General features: G+C 33.8%; 1 protein-coding gene across 2 annotated transcripts in view; it reads right to left on the bottom strand.

The window, feature by feature from the left end:
* Positions 1-18788, bottom strand: part of LOC115222778 (CUGBP Elav-like family member 1-A) — a 166351-nt gene that overhangs the window by 122771 nt on the left and 24792 nt on the right. For both annotated transcript variants that reach the window (XM_029793191.2, XM_029793204.2), the window contains exon 3: positions 15253-15304. In XM_029793191.2, the coding sequence (XP_029649051.1) occupies positions 15253-15269 (17 nt within the window). In that variant the 5' untranslated portion in view covers positions 15270-15304. The remainder of the gene's footprint in view (positions 1-15252; positions 15305-18788) is intronic.

Here is an 18788-nt window from a genome sequence, read left to right as displayed (position 1 = left end):
ACTTGCTTAAGGTGCAGGCAGTGGGACTGAGCCCGGAACCATGTGATTGGTAAGCAAGCTACTTACCATAAACCCACGCCTGCACCTATGTGTGTGTGTACCTACTTTACATACGTGAATGCATGTACAGGCGGGCGCAAAACTTCATACAGCATTGTATGGATGCGCCTAGGCATATGGCCAGTGATATTACGTTGGGGCACTGAATCCTTCAACAACCAGAAACCTCGGCTCGATTGTGTCCAGGGAACATTAACCCATCCTAGGCTAACATGCGCGACCAAATAGCCGATAAAACCTCTGCATCCAACCTCAATGCAAGTTCGTCATATTTTCATCAACACCGCATATTTAATTCTCCTCTCATTAGCTTCCTCAATTATCTTGAATGAGAGCTCTAATAAAACCACCTGCTTAGATACTTTCAAGATCAGCATTGTGTTTAGTATTAGCGATGTTCAGTTAACAGCTTCCTGGAGCTTAACAGTCTTCCGGGCTTGTCCAGTTGTCGCAGCTAGTCAAGGAGGTTACCACAGGTTGAAAAATGTGATGGCTTTTCTGTCCTTGGTGAAAGCGGTTAGAATAGCTAGTCTCACAGCATCTGAAACTGGCCATGACCTGCTGATATGCTCATAGTGCCAGCGGTAGCGAACCTCCCTGGATAGCATCTGACTAATGTACTCCGGGATTTATAACTTCAGACACGAAGACCAAGTTGATAACACATTCTATCAAATACTATATACATACTGATTGTATGTGTGCGTGCGCGTGTGTGTGTGTTTCATATATATATATATTATATATATATATATATATATATATATATATATATATATATAAACACACACACACACATATATATATATATATACACACATATATACATACATACGAGCATGTGTAGATAGACAGATGCACCTTTTATGCATGACATCGTTTTAACACGCCCATGTTTGCATGGACTGGACGGAGTTTATTTGAAGCAAATGTTCTTCAGCTGGATGCCTATCCAGGAAGAACCTTCACCTGTTTTCAGCAAGGTAACGTTTTCCTATGACCAGACAAATTTACACAGAATATTGGAAATTAATACCACTACTTGCTTAACAATGACCCTCATTTACAGCTATACACGATGCGAAGACAAGGAAACACTGCGCAAAACACACTGTACATACACACATACATACATATATACGTGGGGTGGGCCAAAAGTCACGAAGTCTTACTTGTACCATCAACTAAATTTTTATTGAGTCTTTGTTCATCTTGTATATACAGATACACACTCATATATGAATTTAAATATATGCATAGATATATACACATGTATATATGTACACGCATACATACATATCTGTATCTCATCATTTTAACGTTCACTTTTCCATGCTTGAATCAGACAGAGTTTTAGGCAAAATTTCTATAACTGGATGCCCTTCTTTGTTTCCAAGATAACTTTCCCATGGCCAGAGATATACATGCAAAATACTACATGTGAATCACACTGTGCGACTGACAGTTGTTTACAACTATCAAATGATGTTAAGACAAGGAGGCACAAACATACACTCAGGTATGGCCATAATAACCTTATACACCATGCATTTCAAAGCTCTTCTGTGGTTATCGACTATCATAAGCTATTATATAGCAGGAATACATGTGGAAATCTATTAGTGTACACAGAATTCATAGGCTTTAATTCATATCACAATTGTTTCTGTGCATTAGTATAAGGTTATTATGGCCATATCTGAGTGTATGTTTGTGCTTTTTACGTGTCACTGAGTTTTCTTCCATATTATGCATATTAATTATAGAAAGGTGATCCAGCAAAAGCTGTGTACTCACTTGATGACATGTGAGTACACAACTATGTGCTGGATCATATTCATATATGTATGATACAGAAAAATCAATAACACATTACTAATGCACAGAAACAAGTGTTGCGACTGTGATTAAAGTCTGTTAATTCTATCTTGCATTATAAATATACAGACGTATCTCTTATGATAAAAGGCATACATAGATAAAACACAATCACACATACACAATGATTTGATTATCTAAACAGAGATATTAACCCTTTAGCATTCATATTACTCTATCAAATGTAATGTGGCACGTAAAAAGCACCGTTCAAGTGTGGTCAATGCCAGTGTGCTGGCTCACTAGCCCTTGTGCCGGTGGTACATAAAAAGCACTCACTACACACTCGGAGTGGTTGGCATTAGGAAGGGCACCCAGCTGTAGAAATCTTGCCAGATCAGATTGGAGCTTGGTGCAACCTCCTGGTTTGCCAGTCCTCAATCAAACCGTCCAACCTATGCCAGCATGGAAAGCAGATGTTAAACAACGATGATGATTGTTTTGAATTAATCATGCTTTATTTTGTAGCTTTGAGATTTCAATGTGATTGTTTATTTTCAGAATAAGATTATAGGGTAAAAGGTTGGATATGGCCAATTTGAAGATAAAACAGGTAGATCATTTTGACCAGATATGGCCAGTTTAAATGCTTAAGGGAACAAGAAAGCAGATGAATTAGAAAGAGGAGTTCAAAAAGAAATAATACCTATAGCTTCCATTCCAAATCTTTCACATATTCAGCAAAGTATAATTAATTTTATTGAAATAATTTAAACATTGGCAAGACTCAAGAGATCTGCTATCAAGCTTTAATCTTCCATTATTTCAGACAGATCTATCAACATACAAAAATCTATCAGATATAGCAAGGCTTGAAGACTTCGCTGACTTTGAATAAGTCGAGTCTCTTCTCAACTAAAGTCTCTCACAAACAGAGCGTATGCATCTACTTTTGTGTTCTTGTGGAAATTATCCAGAAACTTTATGATATTTATTCCAATGCAGATATTACCATCAAAGAGAAGATATATTACAAAACCAATCTTGAAAAGGTTATCAAATTTGGAAGTGCAATTCATTTTCAAGGATCCACAACCCATAAATAAGATGTTCAAATTCATTGAAGCAACAAAATGATTGAACATAAAAATCTGAGTACTAGTTATCTTTATTTTTGCTTTCTTTTTTGTCATTTTTGTGTTGTTATATCGTTTTTTTTTTTTTTCTCTCTATGTAAATGGCATTCTTTTACTTGTTTCAGTCATTGGATATCTCTGTTTAGATAATCAAATCATTGTGTATGTGTGATTGTGTTTTATCTATGTATGCCTTAAAGAGTTTATGTCAAACAAATCAATCCCAGGACATTCTTTGTAAGCCTAATACTTATTCTATTGATAACATTTGCTGAACTGCTAAGTTACAGTGATTAAAATACAGCAACATCAGTTGCCAGGGGGACAAGCACAGACACAAAGTCATACATATGTATACAACAGGCTTCTTTCAGTTTCCATCTACCAAATACACTCACAAGGCTTTGGTCGGCCTGAGGCTATCGCAGAAGACACTCGTCCAAGGTGCCACACAGTGGGACTGAACCTGGAATCATGTAGTTGGGAAGCAAGCTTCTTACCACACAGCCACTACGTTTTTACAGTCTATCATGGCTTATCAGCTTTAAATGTGTGTGTTTGTGTGTATTGTTGATGTCATGATAATTTTATAAACTTTCAAGAGAACTTGAAATAGTTCTTTTGGAACATTGACTTCTGATGCACACAACACATGAAACTTTAAATAGCATGCCAATATAACATTATGTGATGTGCCTCAAGAGTCAATATTCCAAAATACGTACATACACATGTGTGTATGTGTGTATATATATATGTGTGTATATATATATATATATATATATATATATACACACACACACAGATACATTTACACATACACATATTGTACAGGCTAAATCAGAAGTCTCTTTGGCATTCAAATAATATATTAAAGTTATATTATGAGGATTTTAATATATTTTCCAGGTTATCTTTGCACTTTGTCCTGAATATCTGTTGATATAGTCATCATTATTGTTTAACCTTCACTTTTCCATGCTTGCAGAGGTCAAACGTACTTTGAGACAGATTCCCTGCAGATGGATGTTCTCCTCGCCATCTATTATGTGTTTCCAAGCAAAGTAATATTTCCAGCTTCCATGGGGACAAAAATGAATGATGACACCACGTATCATATATATATATATATATATATATATATATATAAGTAGGGCCATCATTCATTTTTGTCCCCATGGAAGGTGGAAATATATAACTTATAAAACAAGGGCAAAAGAAAAAATTCTAATGCCAAATATGCCGAAAATAGACAAATTGTCAATAACCATTATAATTTGTCACTATTAACATGCGTCTCGAAACAAGCTGACAGAAATTTCTAAAAAAAAATTCCGTTATTACTGTATTGATCCCAATTTCAGAGTTAATTCGGAAGAAATTTCTCGTCAGCGATAAATACGTAAGACATAAATGAAATACTTACTCATACCTATGGAAAAAGCAAGCACTAAGATATATATATATAAACAAACATATTTAGTAAATGGTAAGGTGAAAGCAGTCCTTTGAATTACTAGTTCAATTTATTTGACAAGCTTCCGTAGTTTTTATCTTCCCGATTTCAAACATATGAAACAGGTGATGGAAAATCAATACTAGAATACCTAGAGTACCATGCACTGGTAGAGGACCTTGAGATTACTAAACAAACTTCATAACCATTCAAAATGTTGTATCCACTGTGCATAAATATAATTATATATACATACGTGTGAGTGTATACAGGGTTAAGTAAATAAACTCTTGTCTAAATTACGCAAAAATGAAAATAAGTGACATCTCATTTTGACATTTACCAAAATTACATAAAAATATCTGGAAATATTAAAGAGTAAATTTATTCAATAAAATCGCCATTTACTTCAACCATGGCCTCCAGACAACTTTGGAATCTCCAGTAACTGTCATGGATGATTTCATTGTTTAAGTTGGTGAATGCTGCCATAATCCTTGCCTTCAGTTTATCTTTGATGTTAAAAGGAGTTTTGTTGGTCTCTAGCTCAACTGCGCTCCACACATAAGGGGGTTGCAATCCTGGGAGTTAGGTGGCCAGATATTAGGGGTGATATTGTTGCAGAAATTGTCTGACAGCCATGACTGGGTTCTCCTGCATGTGTGGAATTGTTGCCAGACACAGGGTCTTCCAGCAGCCACTCCCTTGACCCAGGGCAGTACTACCTCCTCCAGGCACTTCATGTAGGCCTCCAAGTTCAGTGTGAGGCCGTGTAAGAAGATGGCGGTATAATGTCACCATCACTAGTGATCTCTCCAAACACCATATGTTGATTGGATGTTTTGATTTTTATCATCCTTTGTACATGTCCTTCAAATCGCACCCAAACACTTTGAAATGTTCGTATTGGAGCTTCCGGCACAAATGCCAAGCAGTACAGCATGTGGTTTCCAAATTTCTGGCAGAGTGAATTGCGTCAGAGTGCTGTGTTCTTCACAGACAATGCCCAACTGATCCTACTATACTGTGTGGCCAACAAAATTAAAAAGAAACAGTGTACATGTGCGAAAAATATAAGAGTGACAATTTATTCATCACACCCTGTGTGTGTGTATATATATATATATATATATATATATATATATATATATGCACACACACACAAAAAAAATACATATATATCAATATGCTTGTGTAAACAAACATGTTTACACATATACATATATGTTATATATGTAATAGAATTACTTATTGGGATGGGGAAGTACAGTAGTGAGGAAAGGAAATAGTAGCAGGGGTTATTGAACAAAAAATGGAGATTGAGTGTAAAGGTATTAGGGTGAGTTGTGTAAGGGTGTCTAGGACTATCCTACATCACAAGGGCATGTTAGGATCGGTGGGGTAGAAAGGAAGCAAAAGACTAGGGTGGGGAGGAATCTGAGTCACAGAAGGAAAGAGATATGGGATCATGGGAAATAGGCCAGAGGGTGAATGCAGTAAGAACAGTGGAAGTGACGCAGAGGATGAGGGAGCAATGGGTGAGAGCAGTGGCAAATACACGTATGCTTACATAAACACATACATATATACATTCTTTTACTTGTTTCAGCCATGCAGGAGCACCACCTTAAAGGATTTTAGTCGAAGATCTCGACCCCAAGACTTATTCTTTGTAAACCTAGCACTTCTTTCATTGTTGTTTTTTTTTTTTTGCCAAACCGCTAAATTACAAGGATGTAAACATACCAACATCGCTTTTCAAACAATAGTGGGGGGACAAACACAGACACAAATATATAAATACATACACCACACACACACACACACATATATACACACAAACGGGCTTCTTTCAGTTTTCTATCTACCAAATCCACTCACAAGGCTTTGGTCAGACCGAGGCTATATAAGACACTCGCCTAAGGTGTCATGCAATGGGACTGAACCTGGAACTATGTGGTTGGGAAGCAAGCTTCTTACCACACAGCCATACACGTGTGTGTATATATATATATACACATATGTGTGTATATATATACACATATGTGTGTGTGTATATATATATATATATATATATATATATAATCAAATAATGTCTGTACTGGCATAGGCTGGACTGTTCAGCAGGAGCCAATAAACAATAGGACTGCATAGAACTATCTCCTTTGGCATGGTTTTTAAAGCAGGAGCCCTCGCTAATGCTGACCACTTCACAGAGTATAGTGAGTGATTTTTTAGTGGCACCAGCATAAGAGAGGTTTATCAAGCCCATGCAAAGCAAGACCTGTCAACTGAGTTCTGTATTGAAGGGAAATATATAGGCAAAGGAATTGAGTCTCACTGAAGTGGAGATACATGGCTTACCCATCTGGAATGAGGGAGATGGAGAGCCACAATCTGAAGATACAGAGTGAATATCAGAAAGAATGAAGATAGAGGTACAAAAGTGTGTGTGTATAGTATAAACATACTTATACATATACACATATTTATATATATGTATATGCACAAACATTTTCATACACAGAAACACAAAAACATGCATATATTCATGTGTGTGTATGTATAAATGTATTCATACAATCTTCTGAACATTTTAACAAGGAAAAGATTGACAATGTTTGGCTGTGTGATGTCTTTTGTCAGATATGTGATGATACTGACATGGAGAACTTCTCATTTACTGTCAATACATTTGTTGTATAGCGTATCTGATACTATATATATATATACACACACACACACACACGCAAGCACAATATATAATATATATATAGTACACACATACAATATAATATATATATCATCATCAGTTAACATCCGTTTTCTGTGCTGGCTAGGGTAGAGTAATTTATCAGTTAATGTTTCATTATACATACCTACAGATAATTGCACACACACATTTTATCATACAAACACACAATCTCTCTAGAGAAATATATAAATTGAAAAGGAAAAAAAACACGTGTGTGTAGAAATTTGTGTTAACTCTGTTTCTTTCAAAGTTTATCCTGTTACATTTACAATTAGATAGAATCTTATTTATTAATAAATAAGGTGTGTGTGTGTATATATATATATATATATATATATATATATATATATATATATATACACACACACACACACATATTACACGGTAGATTTGTGTATAGCAACATTACGTCATACAGTGATGAAGGCACAGAGGAGTACAGAAGGCAGAAAAAAAGGCACCTCATATACCAGTTATGGTTGATAAGGAAGTGAAGGATGCATAGCAACTAGCATAACTGATGGTGTTTGTGGTGATGGTGCAACAGTGGACCATCTCTCTCTGTCCTTGCTAACTGTACATGTTTATGACAAAAGAAAACATGTACTTTGATATAGTTCTTGTTCAAATACACATCAAACTAATGTGGAGATACCATGGAAAGCAAATGAATTCTAAGTATTATAAGCCTGTATATATCAATTAAATGGGTTTATATATATATATATATATATAAAATTTAAAAATTATCAAAGCAAGAAAGAGAGTCTATTTATTCTCAATTCTATCCAGTGTCTACTACACATGCATAATATCGTCAAGTAGCGTATCACCATACCTCGATGATGTCTGGGATTACATTAGAAAATAGATTCAACACACACACACGCATGCAGCCTATGCCAATATGTTTTCACACCCGTTTTGAAAACTAAAGACAAGAAACAAAAAAAACAAAACCAAAAAAAGGCTAATCTTGTCTCTGCTTCCTGAAATTGTAGTAGCAGTTGAAGAGGAAGGAATAAAACAAGGAACTACTGCCTCCCCCTCCACCAACACACACTTGTCTACATGTGTGTGTGTGTGTAAGAGAGAGAAAGAGAGTATGCAGCATAAATCTAACTCAGATACAGTAGAAGCAGCCATTAAATCACCAATTGAAGGTAAAAAAGCAGAGTGGTGAGGGTATATTTTTAACGTAGTTCCACACTTGACTAAGTCAGCAACAAATACCACACAGTAAAATAATTGCTGTTGCTGCTGCTGCTGCTTACTACTACTACTACTACTAGTGCTGCTGCTGTGCATAGAAATGAATAATGTGTACATGTCTCTGTATGTGCACACCGAATATTACCCTTTTGCTTTTTTCCCCCTCAATTCAGAAGATAATTCTAAGACACCTCCCACCCGCCCATTCTATGTTGCTGCAGAGGAAGTGAAGGAAGTCAATACAATCTATCAACTACTTTGTTTCACAGAAAATACTATTGTTTCATTGATTTGTTCTTCTTTCCAGTAAAATAATTAACTTGTCTTATTCTGAAGAATCTTTTTAAATACTGTTTTATTACTTGTCACAACAGGCCATTCATTGGAATACTAGCATCTCAATAACAAACACACATTTAAAGTGACGCCTTCACTTTAATTCAGTACTTCACACTCCACAATAACCAAAAAGCAGAAATTAAAACTTTCTTTTTTTCTTTTTTTTTCCCCAAAATTTAAACCATGCCTCTAAATAAATAAATATATTAAAATATTCTTTTTTAACTCTACAAAAATACTCTGAAGTGAAAAGAAAGAGTATGTATAAGAATGCATAAATGATCATCAGAATGCTCAGAAAAGTGTTATAACAGTCGTAAAAACTCTTCTTAATGACTAGTGTTTAATAATAAAGACATACAAAATGCTGGGTGGGTGGGTTTGGCTTTATCTTAGATTTCAAGCAAAAGTTAGCAATAACTGGTAATGTAATCTCGTTGTTTTTTACAAGTGATGAGTTGGTGCTCACAGTATGATAATATACAAATAACTAGTGCTAGGAGCAAAAACAGAGAAAACAAAATGATTTGATCATGAAAGCAACACTTGAAATATACAGAATAGCTTAACAGTAAATTTTGAATATATATATATCAGGTTTAAAAACGATTTACTAAAAATAACAAGTGATAAAAACCAAGCTTCCACTCTGCTTACAGAGAGAAAGAGTCAGAAGAGCATGTGTGTGTGTGTGTGTGTGTGTGTGTGTTTGTTCTACGCATCAAATATCTAGTTTCTCCTGAAATAGTAAGAAATTTACTAACATGCTCTACTTAGTCATGACATGACCACCACTAATCAATGTTATTCTGATCTCAATATCAACACATTCATTATTCCCAAAGTATATATAATGATATACTCAAGTATATTGAAAGGACCAGAAAAATCCACCTGACATTATGTGGTTAGATGAAACTACACCAGATTACACAGGGAATTACTCGTAGCTAGCCATCCTCTATTTATATAATATTTCAGGAACAACAGTTTCTTTGGTTACACATTACCTAACATGATACCAGTAGTTTAATTACTATTTTACTGCATTTATGATGCCAAGTACAGAATGTTTGTGCAACTTGTGTAACAAATCATAAGTCATCTACCGGTTTAGTAGCTTTTCTTGCTGATATGTTTGAGTATGCATGCATATACACACACAGATACATGCAGGGCTGGGCTGTGTTGTTGATTTCACAGTCAGTCATGCATGTTGGACAAACTTCTTTCTACTAAAGCTTTAGACCAGGGGTTGGCAAACCAGGGTTACCTCAGGTGGAGTAAAAATGATATTCTTGGGGGTAATGAGGACTCGTTGGACATAAGTAAAATAACATAAAAAACCATGTTCCTTGTTACAACATTTTTTTTTTGCACCACTGCATGTGCCCAATGAAATGGACATATAGAGTTTTATAAATCAATTCAATAAACCTTTTGAATTCAAACCATGAGAATGAAATTTGGTATATGAGAACTGTGTGGAAAACCATGGTGTGTACCAATGTACTCTGACAATGTTTAAAAAAATTGCTCTTAATATTTCATAACTCGTCAATTCAAAAAAATTAAGTACCAAAATTTAAAAGTCATACTGAGAGCCGCCTGATCAACTAAATCATTCAAAAAGTGTCCCAAGATTCCACCCTTCTTCCTGCCAAATTGCATTTGCAGGGAACTGGTCAATTGCTCAAGGTGCTGTGTAGTGGGACTGAACTAAAAATCATACTTGCAAAAGAAGCAGTATTCTCAACCACACAGCTATACCTGTGCAATTATTCTCTTTCTCACTTAAAATAAATGACAAATTCTTTTGGGCATTCATTTAATTCTTGTTAACACCTGAGAGAAGTGTTGCAGTTAATAGGAGCAGAAAATAGTAGGTACAAAAATAACTATTTTACACTTAAAGACCAAAAGAAAAAAAAAAGAATCAAAAACAGTACCAAAAAGAATCTTTCATCTGATTAATAATGATACTTATGCTTCGATTTTTACCTCAATGCAGTGATTCAACATGCAAGAAATAACAACCAAATTCCCCTGAAGCCACACCTTACCAACTTAGAAAAAGATAAAATCTTTACTACATTATACGAGATGGTCGTGGAAAGAAGTCTAAATATACATAGCCTATCGCTTTCTTACTCCCTTGCCACAACTAAGGAATAAGATTTGAAGATAGAAGAAAAAATAGAAATCAATAGCTGTGGTTTCTTTGATTTATTGCCAGTTAGTTTTGGAACAGCTGTGCTGCCAACATTGGATAATCTGTTGCAAGGAACACTAATGAATTGGCAGCAGGTTTAACAAACACTTAGCTCAATCAAAAGAAATTAATACAATTTGTCCCAGAAAAAGGAAGAGAATAAGGATAATGCCACCAATAGCTAATCTTTCAAAAATACTCTGAATGAAAAATAAAAAAAGTATATTAACAGCTGGGGTAAGATGTTTGGGAGGATTAAAAAGGTTGATGACCTTATTAGTAGCAAGTAATAACTCTACTGGAAGACAATAAGCCACATACTGAAAGACTAATGAATAAGAATGAGTGTTCATTCTGAAGAAATCCTTTCATGGATAAGAATATGAAAAAAGATGAAAAATTTAAATAACTTAAGAAAACAGTAAACTCGATATTTGGTCAGATACGAAGCTCTCTCATCATCATCATTTAGCATCCATTTTCCATGCTGGCATGAGCTAGATGGTTTGACTAGAACTGGTGAGTTGGAAGGCTGCACCAGGTTCGTCTGTTTTGGCGTGGTTTCTACGGCTGGATGTTCTTCCAAACATCAACCACTCTACAGAGTTTACCAGGTGCCTTTTACATGTTACCAGCAATGGGCACCTTTAATGTGTCACCGGCACAGATGCCCCTAACATGTCACTAGCACTGACAACAACTATGATTTCACTAAGCTTGAGGTGTCTCCTCAAGGACAGTAAATCGCTAACAGTCTTGGTCATTTGTCATCATCTCCATGATACTGAAATAATTTAAATCTTTATAATTGAAATCAGAGTAAAATGTCACATTAAGTAATTTAATGTCGAAATACAACCATTAAATGTAACTATTAGGAAAATATTTTCACTTGTTTGACTCTCCGAAAACAACCAGCATAACCAGAGCAGAAACTTTTCCTATGTTAACAACTAAAAGCATTAAAATAAACTAATGTTCATGCCATCATGTTTATTCAGTGTCTGATTTGGTTTTGAACTCATTTCATTTATAGGTCACAGAGAAGCGAGATTAACAAATATTTGGTAAAATGTCTCCCTTTTGTAACAGAAAACAGATAAAATATCTGGGTGCAACAACAGAACCATGAAAACAAATGCAAAAAGAAATACATTGAGGTTCACAGGAAGCTGTGAATGTTGCAGAATTACTACACACTGTCAAAATATTGCTATAGTAGTAGCACCTTATATTTTACAACATTTTAAAATTGGAAATGGTTGACAAGAAGCTAATTTCATGCTTAGTCATAGAACAGTATAGCTCATATCATAGTAGAGCACTTAATTGTTTAAAATGTTCCCCTTGTATGAATTAAACAGCTTTCTCTGGTATTTCTCATAGTTTCCAAACTGTCTGAGCCAGGAAACCATTAAATAATACTTCATCCTTTGCGTTCTTTCTCTGATCTGATAACTTTCAACAAGTTGACATTTATTCACCTACTTCTATCATTAATTCTCACTTTCATGCTTATATTATTTTAAGTAATTCTTGCTTGACACAAATACAATAGCAAGGATAGGAAAAGCTTATGTGAAAAAGAAAGAGGAGGTTGTAAGTTTCATCCAGAGCACATATTTAGAAATCAGTAACCAAAATATTTAAATACCATTTAAATGATGATGATGATGACCATTTCATAGTTCATACATCCAGAAGACACAAAACAAGTTTTCACAAAATTATATTCTAACCTAAACATTTTCATCCCAAAACCTTATGCAACAAAATCTGTCAACTCATTTGCAGCCAAAGTTGACTTCTAATTAAATGCAAGAGTAAACCTAATTTGCATTCTCTATCTCTGGAGATGTAATTACAAGGACAACAAGGATTACTTTAGGCAGAGGGTTAATGCAATGAATTTTCTGACCCTTGGAATTGTTCAAACTTTTAGTTTGTTTATTTTATAAGCTTCACTAGAAAGCCTAAATTAAATGCCCTTATAACAAAATATGAAGGATTAACCTGCTGTTTTTGTATAAAAACTGAATTCTTCTTTCATTACACAAACACTTTCCAACAGAGAAGTCGACATGAAAACTTTTCTGCACAAATACTTATGAAATGCATTAGTCCTCAATAAAGTAAATCAATAAATGGTAATTTATTTTTAGCAAGGAGTTTTAAAGTCAGCAATCTAGAAGAAGAACTAGATGATGAAATGAGATCAATGACTCAAGTAACTGTGGCAATGTATTACAGTTAAGGCTACCACTTATCAATTTTTAATCAAAGAGTAGTTGAATAATATCGGGATTCCGATTTTAAATAAAGACTGCAAGAAAGGAAGGAACCAGCCATTGTGCAAATGTTGACTGATGGCCAACAAAGTTAGAGAAAACTGCAACATACTGATTAAAGGAAGTTTACTTAAAGGAACCACAATTGATAATGTGTAAGTAATTGGTTAAATATTCCATGTTTGCATACAAGGAATGTAACAATTTCTTTTTTGCTGATAATCTGATCATTTATCACCAAAACATATATAATCTTATACAACATACAAAATGTTCATGAATATTAATAAAAGGAAATAAAATCTAAGCCAGAAGATAAACACATTTATTTAACAAAAATCATAGTTCTAGAGATTTAAAGGTTTGTAAGTTCTTGATCTAACAATCTGTGAAGACAAAAACTTGTGGATGAAATAGTATTTTCCTTATTTTAACAAACAAAATTTAATTAATTTATTATGGTATACAAAGACAATACATTTTTTGTACAGAAACCTATTTTAAAACATACCATGCTAGCAAAAATTCTAAGATTCAGATAACAGCATAACTGATAGCTACAGTATTTTATGTATGGTTGCTCTTCCACAATGGTAATCACTCAAATGTGAAATTCAAGCGATACTACTCCCCACATCCCAATAAAAAAAAAATTTAAGAAACAAAAATATCTTAACACAATAAAGTGCAACTTAAAGTAATCAGAATCACTTGCTTCCTGAAACAGAACCATATCAAACATACCAAAGGGAAAAATTACCAACAAAAAGAACAATTTTCTAACAAAAACAATAATAAAAAAAGATCAAAGGTATCACTAAAAATGCCTCTCTCCCTTACACATACATACATACATACACACAAATAAATTTATTAGTAGTCACATTTACAAAAATAATAATGAGCAGTTAAGATACTCATGCTTCTCCTTCATCACCAAGTGAAATATTTCTGACTAGCGAATTAAGGTGAATCATATAAACTATTGCTGTGTATAAAAATACTCTTAATAGGCTAATGGCCTGTCACTATCAGTTTATATTATTACTATTACTACTATCAATATTCCTCCAAAACTAGCTGTTATTTGCCAATCTTAACATTTTTATTGCTTCAACTATTCATCTAAAATCATTAAGACCATAAATTTGTTTCTGGAGTGGAAGCATTTCCAGATGAATTTGCTGCAAGATTAATTCAATGAAAGTTATATAGGAAAATTTCCCATTAAGATCAACGTTGAATATATTAGAAGCTCTATTTTAAAAACATCACAAAATTTTAAATGAATTTTCAAACTATATAAAATTTACTTAATAAGAACTCTATTTTCAAAAATATAGAACAATGTTCAGCTCTTTAGGCCATCAAAATTGCAGAGAACATTCCTAATGTTATCACTGATTAAGCAGGGAAAAATGACATTTCTAATAAAGTAATTGTTGCAGGTTTTGTTTGCAAACTTTCAAATTATCAGTCACAATATTTTGAAATACCATTACTTAAAAATCGTTAAAGAAAAATTATCTGTTATACTAATTTTTGTTGTTGTCTCTGTGTCACCAACATGTGATGAGACAATCAGGCAAGTTAGAAACATGATATAATGAAATCTTTTAAGAAAAACTGAGTATGTTACAAACAACACTAACACTGCATTAAAAGCTGCACATTGACAACAAAAGACACAGTGTGAATAGATTAAACCGGCAGAGAATGTGAAGGCATGAATAAGAGGAGAGAGAAATAAAATGAGAGGTAGGGGAATAAAGGGAGCATGAAATAGTGGTCTTCTCTACTATTCACAAGCAATCTAAACTATATGTCATCTACTCTAATCGCTAATTTGTTTAATGTCTGCAACAGCAGGAAAACACTACGTCTGATTCTTGTTACACACACACACACAGTCTAAAAATAGTCATTATTACACTTAAAGTAAAGGAAATATCTCAGAATAAAGACTATTCGCTTACCTTTCTTCTTCCAACATACTGATTACTACTTTCTTTTATCTTTGTTGTTTGTCTGCAAAACAAAACCAATAAACAGGGATTTAAATAGTTAAAACAAAAATAAATACTCTAGAATGTCATAAATATTTTTTTTAGTCTCTATCTTTTATCTGATTGACAACTTTGTATTTAACATTCTGATTTTAATGTTGGATACTGATGTCGTTTTTTTCATTTTTTTTTTTGTTAACTTGTTTATCAGTTATCTATTGCGAGAGCTTTAAATCCTAAGAGGATTGCAGAATATCTGCCTGAAAATTAAGTAGCAATATTGTTTTAATGTTAAGTAGCCAACAATAAGCAGAATATGCAGTTACAAATACAACTGTTCAGAAATTCCATTCAAATGTCCACCTTGGCAGAAGAAAGCAATCTTATACAAAGTAATATTTTTTTTTAACCATAGAATGTGGGACTTCTTGATAAAATACTTCTTTTAGCTAATATTTTCTAAATTTTCATAAACAATTTGAAACTGAATTCCAAGTACATTTCTACTAATTAAAAGATGCCAACTTAGAGACATTGGCAGAATATTTCAGGACCAAGAACACATAAAACCTGAAATGTTTATCCAACAGCATATAAATTACTTTGTGTCTCTATGTGGATTAGTGAATATGTTAAATTAAATGTTAACCCAGCTGTATGAATTATTTGGTTTCTATAGATGGATCAGTGAGAATTTTGCTATAAATTTTCCCTAATTCTAGAAACAAAGTAAGATTTACAGTGTTTACAAAATAGTTATTCTATACCAACATAGAAAAGTATAGTGTTAATGATTTTCTAGCACACACATTATAACATTTTAAATGCTATCAATTTATCGACTATTTTTTATCTGCCAGTAGAGAAACAATCATGATTGCTGCAAATTAAAAAAAAAAGCAATCATTATTATTATTATTATTTAGTGTCCGTTTTCCATGCTAGCATGGGTAAGACAGCTTGACTAAGGCTGCATTTAAACAAAAAGAAAAAAATGAATGAGAAACCAGCGTAATATTTTATAGCGAACACATTACATTAAGTTTGTTGATACAATCCACACGTCTGGTTTCTCTCCATAGATCTGCTTTCTTATGTAGAAGAATCCCGTGTTGCAAGAATAATGCATTCCTGCAAAAGCTGCCAGAACATAAAATTTTCCCATTGATTTAACTATTGTTATAAAATGAGAATGCATTCCGGTGGATAGTTTCAGAAACAAAAAGAAGTGCAACACAACCACTTGTGCGCATGGAAATAATTAAAACATACACAGTGCAACATGTATTCATAAAAACATTTGAAGAGAAATACATTAAGGAGTATGAACATCGTAATAGGGTAAGTTCTCACCATAAAATATGTTTACTATGGGAGGGGTTGTGGTAGAACACTGGGAAGATGAGAAACACTATCTTCTATCTTATCATTATCAAATCTATTTGAGGGATGAAAGACTTATTTAAAATTGTTTGATGTTTATGGTGTACCATCTCCATACAGCTCATTGAAGGAAATGAGCTCATGGTAAACTCCTGTTATGAATAGATTTCATAAGTTATTTGAAATCCCTTCTCAGATAATATGCCCCATGAAACTAGCTATCACATCTTTATCCACTGTCTAGAGCAAATAAGTTGAATTCTTGGGGATATATTACACTCCCATGTAATCAGAAAGCTCATTTAAGCTTAAGGGGACGCTTGATGCATTGTCTAGAATAAGCAGTCCTTTGTTGGAAATATGTCTAACACTATTTTTCTATAGCAGCACAAAAAGTATATGCAAACCACTCTCCAAAAAGTATCACAGTCATCCAGGTTTTCTTGTCTAAATGACAGACCAAAGGCAAATTAAATATTGTGTATCACAATAATATCACCAGCAATATTTCCTCTAAAAACAAGTGTCACATAATTTTCCTAAGCTTCCATTTTCCTAAATTCCATTAAAAGCTTCACTTTTTTTCAGAAAAAAAATCATCATACAAACTTCTGAATTCTAAAAATGATCATTATGTTTATTGGCACAATGCAATAAGTCTGATTCTCAATCCATACACTCAAGAGCTGTCCCATTTTAATATCACATTTAAACCTATGAATAAATAAGGTCCAAGCAGTTAACAGTAAATTTTTGACCCATTTTATACTAATCTGCAGAGACCATCGTTGACTCTCTGATATACACTTCCTGTTCTGAAGTGATCAAAATTAAAACCTTCCATTAAACATTCATATTAGAGCATCGAGCTCACAATCATGGGCTGTGTATTGCGCTCTTGAGCAAGACACTTTATTTCACATTGATCCAGTTCACTCAGCTGTAGAAATGAGTTGCAATGTCACTGGTGCCAAGCTGTATCAGCATTTGCTTTTACTGTGGGTAACATTGATGGCATGGAGAAGGGAAGGCTGGTATGCAAGAGCAACTGCTGGCCTTCGATAAACAACCTTGCCTGGACATGTGCTTTGGAGGGGAACTTTCTAGGTGCAATCTTATGGTCATTTATAACTAAAGGGGGTCTTTACCATTTACCAGCTTAATAATGACTAAGTTATTTTATTAAATTCTTTCCAAAATTAACTGAATGAAAAAGCAGAGTATTTCAACTAAAATATGGTAACAAAAGCATTAAGGACTTGACTAAAATTTTCCTCCTGCAATCACATTATTCCAATAGTAGATGTTGCAAGCCTTAATGTTTTGAGAATGTGGTTGGTTTTTTGTCGATTAAATTCAAACATTTTAAAAATATCAAGTGCAATATTCATAGTAATCTTTTTACAGTTTCTATTCTTGCAACAATCTTCCATTCCATTTGGTTTCTTTCCAGATGTCTTCAATTGTAGGTTAATCCAACAGTGAGGACAATCAGCAGTTATCCACAACAAATATGTAGTAAAAAAAATAGCACCAAGGAAAGCGAAAGTAAAAGATAGTCTTATTCCTACGGATCTAAGAATGGAGAAAAGATAAAAGGATGAAGGAGTGAGGTGGGAAGTATTGTACGATTACAGATAGCTGAAAGGTTACCAGGTTCATGGGCACTTTGCCAGTTGCTTCTCTGACTTGAGCCATAAAAACTACACTACTCATTCACATACACACACATTTGTGTTGACATACAATATATGTAGTTTCAGACATTGCTGTCATACTGATATTACTATTATTGTTACTGATTGGTTATTCAAAAGTTAGTGGGTCAGTTGTGGTATCAGTTTTCATGTTGGTCATATTGTTCTTGTTAATTGTATTGTTGTTGCTGTTTAGTTTTAAGTCAATTTTCATTGACCCAAGAGCAAAGACATTTCATTCACTTTTGAAATATACCAGAGTACCAAATAATGTCATGTGACTGTTTCGTTCTTTATTTTAGGTAGAGTTATTCATATTGTATTATTGTTGGCCATTGTTAAGTTGGTAATGGCTGTTATTGTGTTAATCATCATCATCATCATCATCATTGTTTAACGTCTGCTTTCCATGCTAGCATGGGTTGG

This window comes from Octopus sinensis, linkage group LG2 (genome assembly GCF_006345805.1).
Source record: "Octopus sinensis linkage group LG2, ASM634580v1, whole genome shotgun sequence".
Taxonomy (NCBI): Eukaryota; Metazoa; Mollusca; class Cephalopoda; order Octopoda; family Octopodidae; genus Octopus; species Octopus sinensis.
Note: the sequence above shows the minus strand (reverse complement) of the source record. Positions and strands in the feature narration are given on the sequence as shown.